Source organism: Puma concolor, chromosome F2 (genome assembly GCF_028749965.1).
Source record: "Puma concolor isolate L17-30 chromosome F2, mPumCon1.1.hap2, whole genome shotgun sequence".
NCBI lineage: Eukaryota > Metazoa > Chordata > Mammalia > Carnivora > Felidae > Puma > Puma concolor.
Window position 1 is genome coordinate 26,421,370 of NC_141684.1, and position 21,211 is coordinate 26,442,580.

Below are 21,211 nucleotides of genomic sequence, written 5' to 3' on the forward strand. Positions count from 1 at the left end.
ATTTTATTTACTTATTTTTAAAGTTTATTTATTTATTTTGAGAGAGAAAGATAAAGAAAGTGAGTAGGGGAGGGGCAGAGAAAGAAGGAGCAAGAGAATCCCAAGCAGGCTCCCTGCTGCCAGTGCAAAACCTGATGTAGGGCTCCAACTCATGAGTGGTGAGATCATGACCTGAGCCGAAATTAAGAGTCACGCGCTTAACCGACTGAGCCACCCAAGAGCCTCTGGGTAATCTCAATTTAAATGTTTTTAATGTTTATTTATTTTTGAGAGAGAGACAGAGACAGAGGCAGAGTGTGACCAGGGGAGGGGCAGAGAGAAAGGAAGACACAGAATCTGAAACAGGCTCCAGGATCTGATCTGTCAGCACAGAGCTTGATGCAAGGCTCAAACTCACGAACCGTGAGATCATGACCTGAGCCGAAGTCTGACGCTTAACTGACTGAGACACCCAGACCCCCTTTGGTATTCTCAGTTTTAAATGTCTACAATAAAAAAGCATTATTTTGATAATAAGAGCAAAATTTATATAATATGAGTTCAAGTGTTACTTAAAGTCTACTGAGCTTGGAATTTTAAAAGTATCCATGTGGACTCCAACCTTCTTAACTTGATATATGTAGGAATTAATATATGTGATTGTCCTTGGGGAGCATGTAGTGACCTGATTTAGGAAGAGTATAATAATTTCCTCTTCTTCATAAATTATTTGAGTTGGTTATTATTGGCACATTTACATTTTAATTATAAATATTTTGCAGATTTATGATGGAAAAGATAAAACGACTCATCTACTAGGTGCATTTACTGGTGCGTCCATGCGAGGCTTGACTCTTAGCAGCACTTCAAATCAGCTCTGGCTAGAATTCAATTCTGATTCTGAAGGGACAGATGAAGGTTTTCAACTTGTCTATACCAGTAAGTATTTTGGAAGAAAAAGAAAAAAGAAAACAAAGGCCAAACACTGATGCTGTGTATTTATTAAATAACTATAATATACCGGGTGATGTAATATCCAACATTTGATCAAGAATTTGAAGTTTAGAATGACCATCAATATATGTAATTTTATTTGGCCCTAAAAACAATTCCATAAATTACAGGTATTCTAACTGTTGCAATTTCACAGTTGAAACAAGTAAGGTTAAGAATGGTTAAGTAATTTGTGACTTTGGGCTTATTTATTTATGTATTTTTAAAATAGCAATATTCTCCAAGTTTGATATTTAATAAATACGTATTTCTTATTTTTTTAATAGATGGAAATTCAGTGTTTGCAAAATTCACACAACCTATGTGTGGTAGTTATAGTTGGATAGTCATTAATGATAACTGGATGGTTTCTGATGAGTTTACATTAGAGTTAAGGTTTTATTTTGTTTTGCTTATGTGTTGAATTGCTTTATTAAAAATAAATTCATACGGAACTATTGCATTATACTCCAATTGGCTATTCTAACAATTAAGTAGAAGTTCAAAGGTTGGTGGGTTACATCCATTGTTTTATATGAATTAAATGAATTTATTTTATACCAGTACCATAATATAAGAAATAGACTAATTGCATCTATCAACAATAAATTATATTCAAGTAATATATTTATTGAGTTCCTACTCTATAAGACAGTACACTAAGAAAGTAAATCACATATAAACCTGCGGTGGTTACTAGCTGTGTGTTTAACAACTGTATAATCTATCAGATCAAATTAGTTCTTGGAAGGTCAGAATACTCATTTAATTTAGCAAAATAAAACAGAAACATTCAGAAATCTTTACTTTTAGATATTTGAAAAAAATCTGATGACTTCTATAAATTTTCTCAAGAAATAAGATGAAACTATTACAGAAATTAGGAAATTAAAAAGGTTACACCATGAAAGATACTCACACGGGATCCTAAAGGGAATTTGAATCAAATTATTGTTTGTGAAAATATTCTTTCCTAATGATATGAGAAGTAGGAGACAAGAGAGTATATCACATTAAAATTGTATTAAAAAATCTGGTGCGTATAACTAAGAGATTACTCTTGCTCCCTGTTTATTTCAAGGCTTTTTTCTACCTGTGCTAGAATTGTTACACCAATAGGGTATCAAAACATAAATTAACAAAATGAATGTTCAATTCATGTTTCTGAATCCTGAGAACTATTGTGCACAATGCAGTTTTTTATGAAGTACTTCCAAAGACAAATGAAAATCCAAGCAAACTGTGTTTACAGATATTACCAAGTGATATATTAAAAGTAATAATATTGAGAATTATTGCTCGAATATAATTGGTGCAATCTGCTCAGAAGGCACATTTTTTAATCTGCTTTTCTCTTTTCCTTTCTCTGTTTTCTAACAAAGATGCTGACATTTTTCAAGATATGGCTCAATGTTTACATAATGATCTTTCTTTGCTCTGCATCATTTTGCATTTCTCCTTGTCTAAAATGTTAATGGGTGTCACAGGGGAAAAAAAGAAACTAGATTTCCTTTTTGGATATTTAAATTCTTTGTAACTTGAGATTACTGATAAAAAGATACTGGACATTGTAGGACGTACCTGCATTTAAAACTGTGTGGGTTGCTTAGGTGTCTGGAATGAATAAAATCATTGACTTTATTCTCATTGGTATGAGCTACTAGATGTCAGAAAGAGAGATCTTAAAAAGCAAATATTTGAAGTCACTCTTCTTAATGACTCTAGTTTTTCATTATAGAATGTGTGTCTCTATGAAGATGGAAAGCTATAGAATTGGGAAGAGAATAGAAAAGCAATTATTCTTTTAAAAGCGTAAATATATACGTATAAATACTTTTCAGTCTCTGAACTAAACTAAAATGTATACACGCCTATTTCCAAGTTGTCTCTGGATATCACCAGGTCAGTGAAGGGTCCTATGATTTTCTGAATTGACAGCTGTGCTCTGAGCCCTTCTGCTGGGGAGGCTCCTGGAACTAGTAACACGGCTATTATTAATTGTATTTGTTCTTAAGGATTACTTCTGGTTTTTTACAGTGGTGGTCTTTCTACATATCTACAATGATCTTAATAGTTAACCACAGATATCCTAGCTTTGACAGAAACTTGTGCCCATCCTCCAAATGTATTTTCATTTCCAGCCATAGGCTGCTTTCTCTTCCAGGTTAACAATTATTGGTATGCCCCAACCTGAATCATCAACTGAGCCTTTGAGCTAAGACTCCTCTTCAATATTTCCCCACTGCTGCTTACCTTCCTTCAGCCAGAGTTAGCCGACTTTTTAACATGCCTTTTGCAGTAGTTTATATTTGCAACTAATATAGCAGTTATCACACTCTACTGTGGTTATACTTTTTTACAAACATATTGTGCATAGTTCTTCAGGGGCCATTTCCTCTCATAATGTCTACAGTCAGTTTAGTTCAATCGCATGTTTTTTTACATATTCTTGGTAAATTAATATGTGGTCTGAATACTGATTTTATAAAAATGCTTTTGTGTTATAGAAGAAGATTCTACTAGGGCACATATTTTAAATATTCATAAACTTCTTAGAGGCAGTTACTAATTTACGAACATAAAAGAATTTGCTAAGATGCCCAAACATGAGAAAAGAATTTGTATAAGAATCCCTGTATCTATTTTTGTATACCATGTTTTTGTATAAGAATCCCTGTATCTATTTCTCAATCTAACTCCACCCTGCCATTCTGTGTTATGTTCCTCCTTAGAATTATCCACACTTTTTCTCTGAAACATCTGAGAGAACCGTTTGTGATACAGAGGAATCCCCAGGCTCCACATTGAGAGAACTGGAGACAGGAAAGGAGTCAGTTGACTCTAGGGCAGATCAAGTAAGGATTCATGAATGAGGTAGTTTTTTAGGTTGGATTGGCAGGTCAAAAAAAGAAATGGTAGAGAGTATTCTGGGCAAAGAATAGGATGAAGACAGGCACAGAGACTAGAAAGATCATGTGAAGCACATTCAAGGCAAATACAGAAGATAATCCAATTCAGATTAATCCCACTTGCCTGTCTCCTCACAATTCTAGTGTTAGCATAAACAGGCCTTTGGTGACCACCCTTATAATGACAGGTATCCTATGTCACAGTAGTCACTCTCTATCTTTCTATTACCCATTTTGTTGACTTGTGTGGTTGCCTGGTTATTTCCAGCTTTGAGTACAGAGAAACACATTTGGCTGAGATAAAAATGAGGAAATATTTTAGAAAAGACCTTTTTAAGGTACATTTTATTCCAACTGTCCATTCATTATATAATCACGAAGAAAGCAAACGTTTTTAAAAGTAAATGCAATTCTTTCGAAAAAACACTTTTGTCACTTTATGCCTGAGAATCTGAATACTTTCTTATTGGCTATCCTTACAATCGAGGAGTAACTTAGACCTAGTATCTTTAATGCAGTATGTGTAGTGTTTAAACTTTATTTCTTGAAGTTATGCTTCATTACAGATTCTTTTAGCTCTCTTCATTTGTAGTTATCCCACTTTAATTCAGTGGAAAGTAATTGGGTATTTTAAACAACCATCCATTACAGAGCTAAATCACACCTTTTTGATGGATTATAACATTGTCTATTCAAAAGCTGATCCGGTAAATGTCCATGATGCCCAGCCATTAGGCACTACCTCTGGGCTCAGATGTCCTCTGGTTATCACCTCTGTACATTTAATTTACTAAAAAGCCCATTGGAGAAATGTTCATTATCCCAAGGGAAAAGTTCAGCTATATATTTGGACCCTTTTAGCCTCTCAGTCATGTTGCCTGAAATGATTCATAAATCCACATGGAACATGCCCATTTCAAATTTTATATTCAAACTAAAGATGGGCATTAGCTAATTTGTGACACCTTTTCTGTGCACTAACCTTATAAATATATAGTAAATTATCCTTATTTAAAATGTTCAATATAATTGCCAGTATGTTGTTGGCAGTGCTAGTCATGAAAAATAATCAGATGATTTATTAACTCTAACTTTATTCTCTGGATATCATATATTGACTGCAAATGCAAGTAGAGAATTAGTAAATTAAAAGGGAGCAGCAAAGTTACTCCATGTGGTTCTTTGTCCTCTAGAGCACTTAACAGATGTATTTGGCATTTCTTTTGCAGTTTAAATCTTGAAATTAACCAGGTAATAAAGGAAGTACTGACTAATGCTAATGCTGCATTATGTAGTATAAAGTATTCTAACTAAAATATTAAAGAAATATTTCTTATCCATCATTTACATAGGCAATATTATATGTGGGTCTCAAAACATTAAAATATTTAGGGAAAAGAAAAGAGTAGCCTAGACCTTAAAGCTACGTCTTTAAGGTGGAGTAAGATGTCCAAAACAAGATATACAAGCAAAAATCTGTCAATAGTCAGGAGCATCTCTGCCCTTGTAAGTACTTCCCTGAAGTGTAGGGACTAAAAACCTGACAACTCTTGCCAGTGAAGATCTCTACTTAGATCCTGCCAATTAAAGCCAGTCCTGTGAGAGCTGAGAGGTGGCATCAGTGGAGAAGCTATTAGTTTCCACTAGCATCCGCAGGCGGGAGTGTGGGAACTCCAGGATTTCCTGAAAGCCAGCAGTGGTCTTCTGACCTTCACTGCATCTGCATTTCTTATATTTTCCCTCTAATTTCTTGTATGGAATCCTAGCAATTCAAACTAAGTGGCTTCTATTTTCCCGATCAATCCCCAGTCATCAAGTAATTTTTGAGTACCTCTATAGCAAAACACACCATAAAGTAAAAAGATGAGACATTTCTAGGAGATACTAACAATATATGTAACAGAAAAATATAAACTCTATAGAAAAGAATCCTTCAAATTAATAAGAAAGAGAATAGTCTAAAAGAAAGTTTCATGGTAAAGAAACCTCAAGTAGTCAGAAAGCAAACAAAAAAAAATTCCTAATAGAAATTGAGAAAAATTAAACCCCAAATAATGTTATTACACATTCATAAGGTTACTAAAAATTAAAAAGCTCTGTAATACTAAGTGCTGATGGCAATTTGTTCTTTTAACTTTAGGGAATGCAAGTTGGTAAAGTCACCCGGGAGGGTAATTTGTCAATATTTAGTAAAATTCCATTCCTACATATGTCTAGAATGCAGCAACCATACATTTGGCCAAATACCAGGTGGCTGATGGTTAAAAATTAATATTCAGGCAAAGCTGGATCTCACCATCCCAGAATGATGTACAAATATATGATGTGCAAGACACAAACTAGCACATTTAAAAATATCACTCACTTTTTCATGCCCAACAGATTAAAATATAGGAAAGTCTGTGAGTAATGTGTTTTCTACTCAGAACTTTATACATAGGATTTAGAGCAATGACAATTAAGAAAAAAAAAAGAATTCTTTACCATATCTCCTTTCTTTCAGTTGGAAATACATAGCAATCTTTTCCACAAACCTTTGCTTATTTAAGTGTTTAACTTCTATTCCTCAAAACTGTAAGGATTATCTTCTTACAGCATTCGTATAAGATTGTGGTTTCAAAGTTTGATGTTTCCTAGAGTTTGACGAGTAAGAAATACATGTGTGCCATTTTTTTAAATTAGTTTGACGCATGAAAAAATTGGAATGTGTAGTCATATAAAACTTTCTTCTCTTTATTCCTATTACATTCTTTCTTTTTAAATTAAAAACATAATTTTTTTAATTTAGAAAGAGAGAGTGAGCACGAGCAGGGGAGTGGGTAGAGAAAGAGAGACAGAGAGACAGAGAGCCAGAGAAAGAAAGAGAGAGAGACTCTCAAGCATATTCCATGCTGTGTGGAGCCAGATGTGGGATTCAATTCCACAACCCTGGAATCATGACCTGAGCCAAAATCAAGAGTCAGATGCTCAACTGACTGAACCACCCAGGCATCCCTTCTATTATATTCTTTGTCATCTCTGAATCAAAGAGGATTGTCATAGTTGCCATGGGTGACTGTGACTGTGGACTCTTTCCTGCTTGCGAATTTTAAAGTGACAACGTTGACATTATGTTTTGTACACATCTTCGTATGAATATAAAGAATTCTAAAATAAGACTTTTTCTTGCAAGATTCATGGCCTAAGTAGAATTTACTAATCAAACATTAAGTATAATTCTTAAAGATTCCACTAAATATTATGAACCAAATTCACCAAAGAATTCTATAGAGATTAAAATTATGATAGAATGATCTTTGTCTCCTTGCATTATTATTTAAACTTGAATTAATGTTTTTAGTTTCAGATGTCATCCTCAACTGTATTTAGCTAGCATGCTTTCTCAGTTCTCTTATTAACAATCTATCTCCCTTTTTATTTAACAATTTGACGGTGTTTACTTTTGGTCTATGCAATTAACATACCTTAATTCACCATGAAATACTCTATAAGGTAACTTTTAGAATATTAAAAACATATTTACATTTTAACTGAGTTTCAAAAAAATAAAGCGTATAAAGATCTCATTTTAAGTTCCATCAAAAATGCTGACTTATATTCAAAGAGTGAGTTTTCAAATACCATTTATGTTTCTAAGCCATCTGCCTTATTGTATTATTTGTACTCTTTTACTGACCATATGACATTCCCCCATGTGAATACACAGCTGTTGTTCATAGTCAAATGGAATAGAAATTATGCGGAGGTAGGAATTAAACTATTCATCTCTCAGTAGATCAAGGAAGAAGTTGAATAGCAGATTAGCAGATTTTGATGCAATCTTTAGGACAAAGTGAGCTCTGCATCCCTACGTGGTACATGCCCTATAGTAACGCTTACATTTGTGCAAAAGGAGACAAAAAGTATAGCATTTTTGTAGCAGAGAATAATGGGAAACAATGTACCAGTTCACCAGTTAGAAAATAAATAAATCAATTTTGTAGTAAGTTTCTAATGGAATACCACAGAGTAGTTAAAATGAATAAAATGTATGTGTGTGTGTGCGCGTGTGTGTGTGTGTGTGTGTGTGTGTAAAGATAAAAACACAATGTTGGCAAAAATAGTTTCAGAAGAATTTTTAAAATAATTTCATAGTTTATAAAGTGTATAAATAATTTGCAAAACATTCTATATAATGTTCATAGACATATAGATATGTGATGAAAATAGGGGGCCCCTGGGTGCCTCAGTTGTTTGAGGGTCCGACTCTTGATTTTGGCTCAGGTCATAATCTCACGGTACATGGGATAGAACCCCACATGGGGCTCTGCACGAGCAGCGTGCAGAGCCTGCTTGAGATTCTCTGCCTCTCTCTCTCTGCCCCTCCCCTACTCATGCACATGCATGCTCTCCCTCTCCCTCTCTCAAAATAAATAAATACAATATAAAATATACATATATAAATATATATAAGTATATATATATAAATATATATATATATATATATATATATATATAATAGGTATGAGAAGAATACATTAATTCAGAATATTTACTAGCTCTTGGTAGGGAAAATCTGAAAGTGGTTGAGAAGGGAACAAAAAGGAGTTTTACTTGTTTTATAATATTTATTTCTTGATATTAATATGAATCAATATGAATATTAATCTGAAATAATATTAATTTTTATCTGAAGCTACTATGATAGTAGAATCTGATAGAGTCAGATGGTGAAGTTATGTTATCCTTTGTAGTCTTTTGTAGGTTTCCAATAACAACTTAAAAATAAATTAGAAATCCTTATACTACATAGGAGCAGGAAAGGAATTAAATCTCTGTTGAAGTTATTCATTAAGTCAAAAGGATTTAGGTAATCAGGATTTTCAGTTCATTTTGTGCTCTAGAAATTTTCATTTCATCAGAGTATCAAATTTCACAAGGAATGGTGAATATTTATAGCATATATGATTTTTCATACACATCTTTATTTAATTGTCAGTTTCAAGTATTTGAGCTTTTCAATGAAAAGACTGGCAGCTGAATGTTTCCATAAAGATAAGACAGATCTGAATATTTATGAATAGGCAACAATAATTCCACCAAATTGGACTAAATTATGTTGTGCTTTGTAGCTTATATAGTATTGTCCATGTGCATTTTCATCTACAATGCAAAGTATTATAAATTATCTTAATTTACAAAGAATATCTCCATTTTACCTCATCACCAGCAATTGCCAACCACATTTACAGAACATTCAAATTAAGGAAGGATGAATTTGGTAATGAACCTTGAAAAGAGAGCTTGATTTCCATTTTTATTTTGATAAATGATATACGGTAAAACTCAGAAGTGGCTGCATTTTGAATGATAAACTGAATATTATGTCTGGTAGAAGGCACGCAAACTTGTAATTTTTGAGCAAGAACACTTTAAATGTAGTATTAAGTATGCAGATTCATGCAAATTAATGTGTCCTGAAAATGTAAAGTTGCTACTTCTGCCATTTCTGTTTCTATGTTTGAAAGACTGGCTTGCTTGACCGTGTATCTTTATATCTCATTTATGTCACGATTTGAGTTAGTGACTTCTGACTTGTTGTTGGGCTCTTTTTCTGATGCCATTTATATTTGCTTTATTTTAACATATTTTCACCCAAACAGAGCTGTCACAAATTGATCCATAAGGGAAATTCCTGAAGATTTTTTTAATTGTTTCATAAACTTCAGTTTCTCATCAGCATTATTTTAGTTTCTTCCTCAGTTATCTCCTTGAGATAATTGCCTCTAATAATCCACATCCATCCATAGAAATTATTATACATCTGCCGTGTGCCAAGATTTATGCTGGGAAGTCATTGTGGGAAAGAGGGGAAAATTGAAATATTTCCACTCTATAGAAAAACAAAGAAAAGAAGCAAATGATTGTAAATTAATTAAAATGTGTAAAGTATTTCTCTGAGTTAACAGGAGAAAAAATGGTTAATACCCCATAGAAGAGAGTAGGAAGGGCTCCTTCCTTTGATAGATAATGTATCCCTCAAAATGCTGAAGTTACAATATGTATTTAGTACTTGGATATGTGCAAATTCTAGTGATTTAATGTATTTTTGACATTCTAGGAAGTCGATGATGCAAATTAGTGATTTGACATATATGAGATAATGCATGCTTTTGTTGTTGTTGTTGTTCTAGTTCAAATCTAGATTAATTTGGTCAAGGATCTGTGCCTATAAAGGAGACAGAGACTGCTTTTTGATTATCCTATGATTTATACACATAACATTTTTTTTTCTCCAGCATTATTTGTCTTGAAGTCACAGGTTTTCCTATCTCATAAGGCTATCTGGAATACTCTTTATAGTCCTCTAGTCTCAGAAGCTATAACTGGTGTAAATAGCACCTATTTATCTTTGGTACATTCCCTCTATCATTTATCTTATATTTATACACTTGGTAAAACATTAAAGACAAGAACTCTATGGCTAAGGAGCCTAGATTTTGATTGCTTCTATCGTGTTTAATTTGTATTATGAGGTATCCTTTTCCAGTTCTTTCAGGATCTTAATAGTGAACTGTGCTGACTGTTGTTTTTAATAGTCACTTTTGTTGACTTTATTCTGCATATGGACACAAGATCTTCTGGATCTAAACAGATTAATAATTGTTATTTAAATAATATAATAATAATATCGGTATGTCCCACACACTTCTGACCTACTCCTTACCCCTGTAGTAACATGATGGAAATCAGATGGAAAAATCTGCATGGGTGGCCAGTGACAAGGCATGAGGAAAAATGGACATGCTTTGCTTAAGGCAGCTATCTTGCCTTCCTCTCCTGAAAGCAGGAAGAAAGAACTTTGCTGCTTGGAGATGGGATGGAAAGGATCTTGAGTTCTCTTTTTTTTTTAGCCTCAGAATGTAAATACATTTCTCTAAGAGCCAGATTAGCCTATGTCTCCAGTTTTTATAACCTAGAGATGTCTGTAAGTCATCTCGTTCTCCCCCTTGGTGCAAACACAAACGTCCTCTGGAGTCAGGTAAAGCTCTCTGGCGTTCTCTCACTCCTGGTACGGGTAGTTGTAAATTAACTTCAGTGCTACTCTTATCTCAGGAAATAAAGTTTCCAGCAAAATTCATGCAGAAAGCCCAAACTCTGCTGAACACAAACGTAGTTTCTTTGTACCACAAAATAACATGCTGCTTCGATTTGTTTTTGTTTTCTTGTGAGAATTTCTGAAAGCTATACATTTTGGAGGGGGCAGGATATAAAGATTCCGAGTTCTTAAAGCTGAATACTATTATTATGTCTTGAAAAACTATGTTTTCAATATGAGACTATCATTGTCTTCTAATACTATCAAAGTAAAGCAATCTACGGTTATATTTGCAGTGGACATATCTGTTTGTGAATTGGACAATTATTGACATGTTTTGTCAAAATTTTTAAATTTTGATGACGTGACTCTAGTAGTCACATTGGTCAGAATTTATTATTAGCCGCAATTCACTTGAGGTAAGCGAGAGGCTTAGTGCTACAAGCCACGATATAGTTATATAATAGACCATGGGGTATCACTGATAAACTTTAAAATTACAATCAACCAATCAAATTACAATAAATTCTAATTTTCAAGAAAATAACTTTATGGATGCTGTATATATACTATCAAAATTGAATATTGTAAGAGTAATACAAGTAGGAAAAGGTATGTAATTATACTAAAAATAATCAAAGACTGTTGGTATAATTTTAAATCTTCCCGTTAAATGTTGCCTTTAATGACTGTATCCTTATCACAGGTTTTGAACTTTCACACTGTGAGGATCCTGGTATTCCACAATTTGGATACAAGATCAGTGACCAAGGCCACTTTGCTGGGAGCACTATTATTTATGGATGCAATCCAGGCTATACTCTCCATGGGAGTAGCCTTCTCAAATGCATGACAGGGGAGAGAAGGGCATGGGACTATCCTCTGCCTTCCTGTATTGGTAAGATACTCTTATATTTTCATAAATATTTCTTTGGGAGTGCTATCCAAATACGCTGTCCCTTTTCAAGTGATTTTATCTGTTCACGCACAGCTCACAGCTTAAATCATGAAGTTAATGAACTCATAGCTCAAATTTGTTGGAGGAAATTAATGGAAAGTGAAAGCGTTGTTTTCATAAGTTTGTTGATGAGTACATTTTTTTGTATCAAGTCATTCTTTCTCCTATCTTGATAAAAATTTAATTCACTATAAAAATATGTTAAGACTTGTCGTACATATTTATGGAATCACATTGATTAGGTTTGTTTTAATAAAATGAGCACCTGTCCCGGTATCAAGGTAGATTAAAAAACAATAAACCTATTCTCAAAAACTTCAAAGGTTTTCTTTATATACGTATATAGATTTTCAAAAATCTGAGGAAGTACATGGGCTTTTCTTATGTGTATGTAGCATAACTAACCAATTTCAATAAAAAGAGGCAAGGGAGACACAATAACATAAGGTATATTGCCTCCATGAAGCTAGAGAATGGATCAGTTTCTCTCGCTGCACAACTGGAGGACTAGTACCATCTTATAGATCAATTAGTGAATGACTGGGTTTGTGTGAGTAGGAAGGTAGACAGAAATGTGTTGACAAAGATGTCTGTTTTCTTGTTGTTTTCTTTTGTTTTTTCCTGCTCCAAAGACCAAATAGGTCCCAGGCTGGAATACCAGAACAACAAAAGGAAACATTTTAACAAAACACTGACTCCTTAAATAGGGAGCAAACACTCATTATTCTTCAGCCATTCTTACTTCTTGCTGGTATTTGTAGAAGCACAAATCCATTCTGCCTCAGGCCCACATGAATAAAACTGACCTAAATTAAAAAAAAAAATCACAGCTTTATTAAGGTATAACTGATATCTTAATACTGCAGCACATATTTAATGTATATAATTTGATGAGTTTGGAAACTTAAACCTTCCAAATTTGTATCTTTGTTAGTTGATATGGTTAACATAGGAATCTCCACAAAACCTACTAGAATGCAAATAGAAAAATGAAATTCCAGTCTTTAAAGGCCTTGCAACTAATTGCACTGTGTTTTTTGATGCCACAAGACCTCTGTTGGTTTATTCAAACATTGATTCACGTAGGAAGCAAACATGTTTTTATCTAACCAAAATGCAATCATAGTCCTTTCTTTTCAGATGACATCGGATTTTGGATAGATTACGAGGATAATATCTAAATACTAATCAACCTAAATTAACAAAGCTTGGGATTCTGGAATATGACCAACAGTCAGCCCACTGGCGTTAGTAATGAGAAAAATGTAGCACTAATTCTAAGGTTGTATTCTTTGATGTGAATATGAAATATATTCAGAAAAGCATTAAGGATTATAATTGCACAAAACTATAAACTTGTAAATACTGATTTTCCATGCTGTCCTTAAAATTAAAATCAGAAACCAGATATATTTAAAATAATATATTTTCTATATGTGTTGAACCAAGCTAAAGACATTCTTCACTTTTTAAAAGACTTTATGTAAATGGAAGGACATTTGGTTCGTGATCAGAATTAATTTTGTTTGTAACAGATCGGTGCACTTCATATTTACAAATTTCCTGAGTCAAAACTTAGTGGCTTGATACTGTTCAAGATTTCATGAGAAGGGTAAACTTATATATTGTTTTTCCTTTTAATGATGGATAGACAGGAATAACAGCTGAAGACAGTTGGACACATGACATGTTGTGCCGGTGATTACTATGATAACAGAAGAGGAGATTCTATTTTAGATCGTGTTCTCTACTGGCAACAATTAATAGCCTTACCACCTGGTCTAGCATCCTAATTTTTTGTGCTCACTTTGCCTCCGTCAAATAAGAAACTTTCTCGCAATTGTATGGATTATTTCTAGATAATTATGTTTCTGAAGCTTATACATGGATCAAACAAATAATTTTTGAAATACCATAGACAGAGGATTTAACCTATATACCTTCTTTAAGCACTATTTCATTTTTATACTGCAAATATAAGTCTTCTCTTAAATATGAGCTGTAGTGCTATGGCATATCACACTGGCTCATTTGAAGTCAAAATGACAGGTAATGTTTGTAGAAAAGAAATATGGAGAAAAAAGAACTATGTTAAATTTCAACATACAGCGTAGTACACAAAACCCCAATTTGACCTTTAATTGATTAAAAATTAATCTGGAGGAATAAAGTATAAAATCTGTTCTCCTTTAATTGATTAAAAATTAATCTGGAGGAATAAAGTATAAAATCTCATAAAAGTGATAATTATAAAGAAATAATGTAATAATGAATTGATATAGTTACATAGTTGAAGGTTATCCAACACAATTTTTGTTAAAAAAATGAGAAAAAATCTAAATAAGTGATGGCAACAACTTAAATACTGGTATCTCATTTACTTAAAAAAATAACAAATTTGTTCTTATAAATTAACATTGCAATACAAAATCAAGTTGCTTAGTCCTCTGTGAGTGTATCAGTCAACATTCTCCAGTGAAAGAGAATGAATAGAATATCTAAATCTATTGATCTATCTATATGTATTTGTATCTAAGTGTCTATCTATCTATCTAAGAGATTTATTTATTTTGAGGAATTGACTCATGCAGTTGTGGGAGATGACAAGTCCAAAATACATAGGAAAAGTCAAAAGGCTGGAAATGCAGGCAAACGTCAACTCTGCAGTTGTGAGGGAGAAGTTCTTTTTTTCCAAAACACTTATTTTTTGCTCAAAAGGTCTTCCCATTGACTAGATGAGGGCTACCCACATTATCAAGGATAACTTCTTTTAATTAACACCAACTGATTGTAGACATTAACCACATCTATAAAATACTTTCATATCAACACTAGTGTTTGATTAAATACCTGGGTACTATAGCCTAACCAAGTTTACACGTAAAACTAATCATCACAATGTGGTAAAATAGAATATGTAAAATCTGTGAAATAAATTTACCTATAGGAATAGAGCCTATACATTGTGAACCATTAAATTCAATTGCCATTAGGTCTCTTCCAAAACAAAACCAAGAAGATTAAGTCAGTGATTGAATGTAAGTAAGATCGAAACAGTGCAGAGAACAAGAAAAACAAATATAGGAGCGCCTTCAAATATTTAAGCAAAAAGTAAATTTTTTTTGTTTTTATTTTTTGGTAGGAAATAATCTGGAGAATTTTCAAATGTATGATGCATTACACAGTGTTATCCTTGTTTCTGGGGTTAGAGATGTAGAACAATATACTAACTGCAATACTTATTTTCTGTCATCTCCAGTACAGAGGATTCTTTCTAGATTATCTGTTTACTGAAATAAAACCTCTACAGACATCCCCATATATTAAATAGCATTCAAATGGAGAGGTAATCCCCCAAAAGATTTTTAAAAAATATTGTATAACAATACCTACACTTTTGATTTGATGAGTTTTATAAAATTTAAGGACTCATTAAATTAAACTAGATTTTACTGAAGTGAGAAATCTAATAAAAATGCCACTTTGACTTTGGGGAGGTTAAAAAGGAAAGAGTTTAGAGTGATTTAAAGGGGAATAAAAGGACAATGAAATTTAGAAGACCTGAGGGACCACAGTAAAGATTAGTTTTTCTCAGAGGTGGGGTAGCACGATGATAAATTATTCAGCCTACAACCAACGAGCAGTGAGCAACTTGCCATCTGTTTCCACTTTTTAAATTATCATTATGTAACAACACATCTTAAAATCTTTGAATGCCTAAACTCAGAGTGTTTGAGTGTGTCCTTTTTTTATTCCCTAGCTTATTATCTTTTATGTGCTCTAACTTGAGACTTTATTGTTTTACTCTTTAGTGTATCATTGCTTCAATCAATACATTAATCTGAGAAAGTATATACAAAAAGTATTGTCTTAAGAGGGATTGTCAATCCTTATTTTCCTTAAGATGAAAAAACATATATTTTTGAGAAATCCGTAGATTGTTTTGCAAAGATTGGCATTAAATCGTGGCTTCATTTATTATTATTATTATTATTATTATTATTATTATTATTATCATTTTAGCTGAATGTGGAGGTCGTTTTAAAGGAGAATCTTCAGGAAGAATCTTATCTCCTGGTTATCCCTTTCCATATGACAATAATCTGCGTTGCATGTGGATGATTGAGGTAGATCCAGGAAACATTGTCAGGTAAATGGGTTTTATTTTCTCAGAATTACTGGGGAATCTGAAATTTCTGATCAGCCTCAATATACAATATCAAACAACAAGGTCTGTCAATATCTTTAGCCTTGGCCAAGAAGAACCTGGTTTCCATCTCTTTAAAGTATAACAAGTATTCACGGGTATGATTATTGTCACAGTGGTAGTTCATATAACCCCTAGATTCGTAGTTTTCATAGACCACAGAGATCGAGAAATGTTTTCTGCTTCTTTAGGACTTTAATCTTTCAATTCTTGGTGATTCAAGATGCTAAGTCCACCATTTTGATAGGGATACAAAGTTGTGCTGTCATCGTTGTAAATTCAGCATCAAGAACATTTGGACGAAATAAGAACAGAAGGGGACTCAGTAACAATTCCCTGTCTTCCCTGGGTTTAGGCACATCTCTGGAGCATCAGCTCTCTGCCCTGTTAACTGTGTTTGATTTCCCTTTCCAGATGAATTTAGTTAGGTGGCTCACAATTCTTCACATTATTGACCCTTTGACGAGGGCAGAACTATCATCTCCTAAAACAGCACCAGCCAGCTTGCCAAAGTTATCACGTTCTCTAAACCCTAGTTTAACTACTGTGATCATGACAAGGAATAGGTTAATAAATGAACAAAAATAAATCCTCCCTTCAGACCTAATTTGAGCTAGTTGGTGTGTTATCACTCTCAAAACAATGACTTTAAATTTAAGAACTGCTGTTTTATGTAAAGAAAATTTCAGACAGGCTTCTGGGTAGTGAAGGTGGTTATGGAAAACAAGTATTATTCTTCATCAGCATGCCGAAAGGTGTACTCCATGCATTGTTTGATGTGAACAGATATATTACTACTGCAAGGGAATTTGCAGAACTCAAAGTAGACTGCACCAGATCAACCCTCAGCCTATTTTTCTTTAGTATAGATCACACGTTGTTTTATTTAAATATTAGAATTACTAAACTTAAAAATGTTAAATTCAACAGGATTCTGGAATGTTTTAAATTAAAGAACAATATTGGATATTAAATTGCAACACAAATTTAAAGCTGTGACATTTCACATCCCTAACACGGATGTGATATATGTAGAGAGAGAGTAGAGCATGTTGCTGTAACTGGATTTCTAATTTTTGGCCCTGGCCACGAAAAATATCAGACAATAATTATGTCTAAGCTAGATATAAAGCAGATTTAACGTGAAAAAGGTTTTTTTTTAATGCATTTTGGGGGGAGTAGGGTTGGGCAAACATTAATTTTCACATTAAGGAACTTCTTTATTCTTAGATTGCTGGGTATGATTATAAGTTTGAATTTTTAAAAAATACTTTTTCTGTATATATTGAAATGTTTGTGTAATTTTTTCCTCATATCTATTATTGTGATGAAATGTATTGATTTTTTTTAATATGAACTCATTCTTGCATTCCTTGAATAAGCCTCATTTGATTCTGATAAAACAAACTTGAAACATCGGTAAAAATATATGCTACGGATTCAGAAAACTTGAGTTCAATTCATGACTCTGCCACCCTTTGGCCAATTTTATTTAACCTGCCTCAAATCCATTTGCCACATTTATAGAATTGAGATCAAATACGTGCCTGCTTCATTAAGTCATTATAACCATTAAACAAAGAAAATCTACGTAATGCATTTTGCACAGTGCCTAGCATGTACTAGCTGCTCCATAAGTGTCACCTACTGTGGCTACAGTTAAAATTCACAAACACACCCGGCACCTGGGTGGCTCAGTCTGTTAAGCATCTGACTTCCGCTCAGTTCATGATCTCAAGGTTTGTGGGTTTGAGCCCCACGTAGGCTCTGTGCTGACACCTTAGAGCTTGGAGCCTGCTTTGAATTCTGTGTGTGTGTCTCTCTCTGACCCTCCCCCACTCGCGCTTTGTATCTCTCTCTCAAAAATAAATAAGAATGTTTTTAAAACATTCTGAACACAGAAAAGACTGTAAATCTGAAATTTCTATAATTTACAAAGGTGATATAATAGACTTTTAATCATATTCTAGAAAAATAAATTATTCTGTTTAAGTAACATGTATTGAGGATATATATGCTGTTTACCTAATTCATTTTTTATCTGATAGTATAAAAAATATCTAATAAAATTAAAGATGCGTATCTGGTATATCTTTTTATTTAAAACTGAATCCATGTTTGAGATAATTAAATAGAGATATATGGTTCTCCCACAGCCTACAGTTTCTTGCTTTTGATACGGAAGCATCACATGATATCCTCCGAGTATGGGATGGTCCCCCAGAAAATGAGATGCTCTTAAAGGAAATCAGTGGATCTCTTATTCCTGAAGGAATCCATAGCACTCTCAACATAGTCACCATCCAGTTTGACACAGATTTTTATATCAGCAAATCTGGATTTGCAATTCAGTTTTCAAGTGAGTTATTATTTTATTTCTTAAATGAAAGGTAGGAATGCTATTCAAATAGTATTTTAACTTTCCTGGCCAAACCTTTTAAAACTTTAACGATCCTAAATATGCTTATTTCTGGTCTTCCTATTATTCATCTTCAGTGAAGGTAAAATATTCTTGGAAAAAAGGAATATAATTCACTTGGAATTAATCAATTACTCGTTGAGACCTTCTCTAATTGTCAAGCCATTTTTTTTCAAGTAAAAGTGCTGCTAAAATAATTCAGCAAATGAAATAATTACATTACAAAAGCTTTACATTTCAATTTACCATAAAACTGATTATTTCAAAATGTGAAATTTTTTAGATAAGGGAGGAAATGAATACTTGCCTTTACAAAAAAAGCAATCCTATATTATTACTAATTTTGTTTTTCTCTTTTAAAGATCTTAATTATATATTCCCAGATATCTTTGACAAAATATTTTAGATCTACTTCTAAGTTAAAGACTTCCTATAACAATATAATGTCATTCATTGTAAGTAATTACCAGTGTTCATGGCACTTTTTTTCTTTTATGGCACTGCTAAGTGGCTAAATATATGTTGTTCTGTAAAACCGATTTTTACTTAGTGGCTGGAAAAAATGAATAAAAACTTAAAACTTTTCATTATTATATTTTTACTTTTATTGCCAACATACATCACCTCTTTGGGAAAATTATCAAATGGATTTTCTAACTTTAAAATCCTATTAACAGAAACATATGCAAATTTCTGAGATCATCTATGGAAAGCATACAAACCAGTATTCCTGAAATGTGCCTGAATCCAAGTCCTGACTCTTTACTAACTGCTGACTTTGTGTCCCTGACCTCATCATCTTAGGCTGAGTTTTCTAATTCACATAGGTACAATATTGCTTATCTCATAAATACATTATTAGGATGTAACATGCTCTTGTATACACTGTATTTGGTATAAAGTATATAGTTGGTGCTCAGAGAACTAATTTTACTATATGAGTAAATGTAATATTGAAATCTTTTTTTAAAAGTAAAATAAGCATAAATAACTTTTGAAATTACTGTCCACAAAATATATCACTCTTAGGTAAATAACTGGTTAATACAATTAAACAGCTTGGCAGACCTTTGGTTCATGGAACAGAGTTGTTTGACCTAATCGGCTAACATAAGTGAATAATTTTGTATTGTGTAAACCAAGCTGTTGTGAAAGTGTGGGTCATTATGGAAAAGCCAGTATCTGTAAATTCATGCTTTATCTTTTGAGAAAAAGAATGAAAAATGAAATGATCATATAATCAGTGAACACAAATGGCTTCTAATTCTAAAAAAACCTACCAGTTGAATATTCTTCATATTATATCTTCTATTTTTACTGTTCATTTCTCTTTTTTTATGAAGATATGGCAATTTGTCAGAGATAGATGTTCAATTTAAGTTCTTTCTAGTTTGGTAACTAATAGCTCTCCTTTTCTTTACCTTAAATTAGTACCATATAATATTTTATACTTAAATGGTTATTGTGATTTATAATTTGACTATACTCATGTGAAAAATTGTTTAAGCCTAGCGTTCGTGAATGCCAAGTTCATCTGCTCAATAGATACAGGCTGTTTTTATTTATTTATTTATTTATTTATTTATTTATTTATTTATTTATTTCCAGGAATTTTTACTGCAGATTTTTCAGTTAAATTAGTAATGCATTTTTAGATTTATTGTATTTATAAGGCATTTAAGGAAACACTATGTATTGTACTAGAACTTTAATAAATCTGTCTTCATAATAGTCTTTTAAGATGCATAGAAATTTATACTAGTGATCTGAGACTAAAAACCTACCCATTGAAATAAAATTACTTGGAGGGTGAATATATTATATTATGAAAAGCATCAATCAATGAAAATTAATCCCCTTTTTGGATATCTTCTTTCACTCATTTTTATATGGCTTTCCAAGTGTCCAGATTTAAAATTCAAAAATATTCTTTTCATGAATGAGACCTTTCTTGGTGTGCCAGAAAACATGTTAAGAGCTTTATATACATAATCTCGTTTAAATCTCATAAAATCCACGTGATTTATGTTTGGTCACCCCCATTCCCCACGTAAATACAGTGAGGTTTAGAACGAGAGCTAATTTGTTCGAGGTCATAGTGCTAAAGGATACCTGGGACTGTGGCTCAAATCCACATGGGAGCTTTTTGCTGTGCCAGGTGCCTGGTAAATTAATAGCAGTTATTGGCATTATTGTGCTGTCATTATTATGTAGATCCTATGCCAGAGGAAATAGAGAGCTTTTAGTTATAAATTACTAGTTACAATGAAGTTCTACAATTTAATCAGCTCATGTTTCTGATTATGCTCCCAATTTCCACATCTTACACCAGTAAAGCAGTGAGGAGAAATGAAGGAAAGCCGGAGTGCATGCATGCCCATTTACAAGGGACCATTGCCCCCTCTGGCGATAGTCATTTTGCCCTATTCTATAGAAAAGCTATTTTAAAGTGGAAGTTGAAATAAGGAGTTTTATGTAAAGTCAGCAAAGTTTCAAAGTAAACCATTAATCTTAAAGAAAATGTTAACAGACTATAGGCCAATAAACCACTACTGCAGGTGAAATTTGGCCTGCACTGTAGAGTTTTCCAGTTCAGTGGCTCACTCCAAGTCTTCTTCCCTACGTAAATTTGAATCATGTTACCCATTCATTCATTTGCTCATTTACT

At 32.9% G+C, this 21,211-nt stretch overlaps 1 protein-coding gene across 6 annotated transcripts in view; it reads left to right on the plus strand.

Moving 5' to 3' along the window:
• CSMD3 (CUB and Sushi multiple domains 3) overlaps positions 1-21,211 on the plus strand; it is a 1,257,965-nt gene that overhangs the window by 921,770 nt on the left and 314,984 nt on the right. For all 6 annotated transcript variants that reach the window (XM_086695899.1, XM_086695901.1, XM_086695900.1 and 3 more), the window contains 4 exons: positions 762-918; positions 11,666-11,857; positions 15,941-16,067; positions 18,281-18,483. In XM_086695899.1, coding sequence (XP_086552025.1) covers positions 762-918; positions 11,666-11,857; positions 15,941-16,067; positions 18,281-18,483 — 679 coding nt within the window. The remainder of the gene's footprint in view (positions 1-761; positions 919-11,665; positions 11,858-15,940; positions 16,068-18,280; positions 18,484-21,211) is intronic.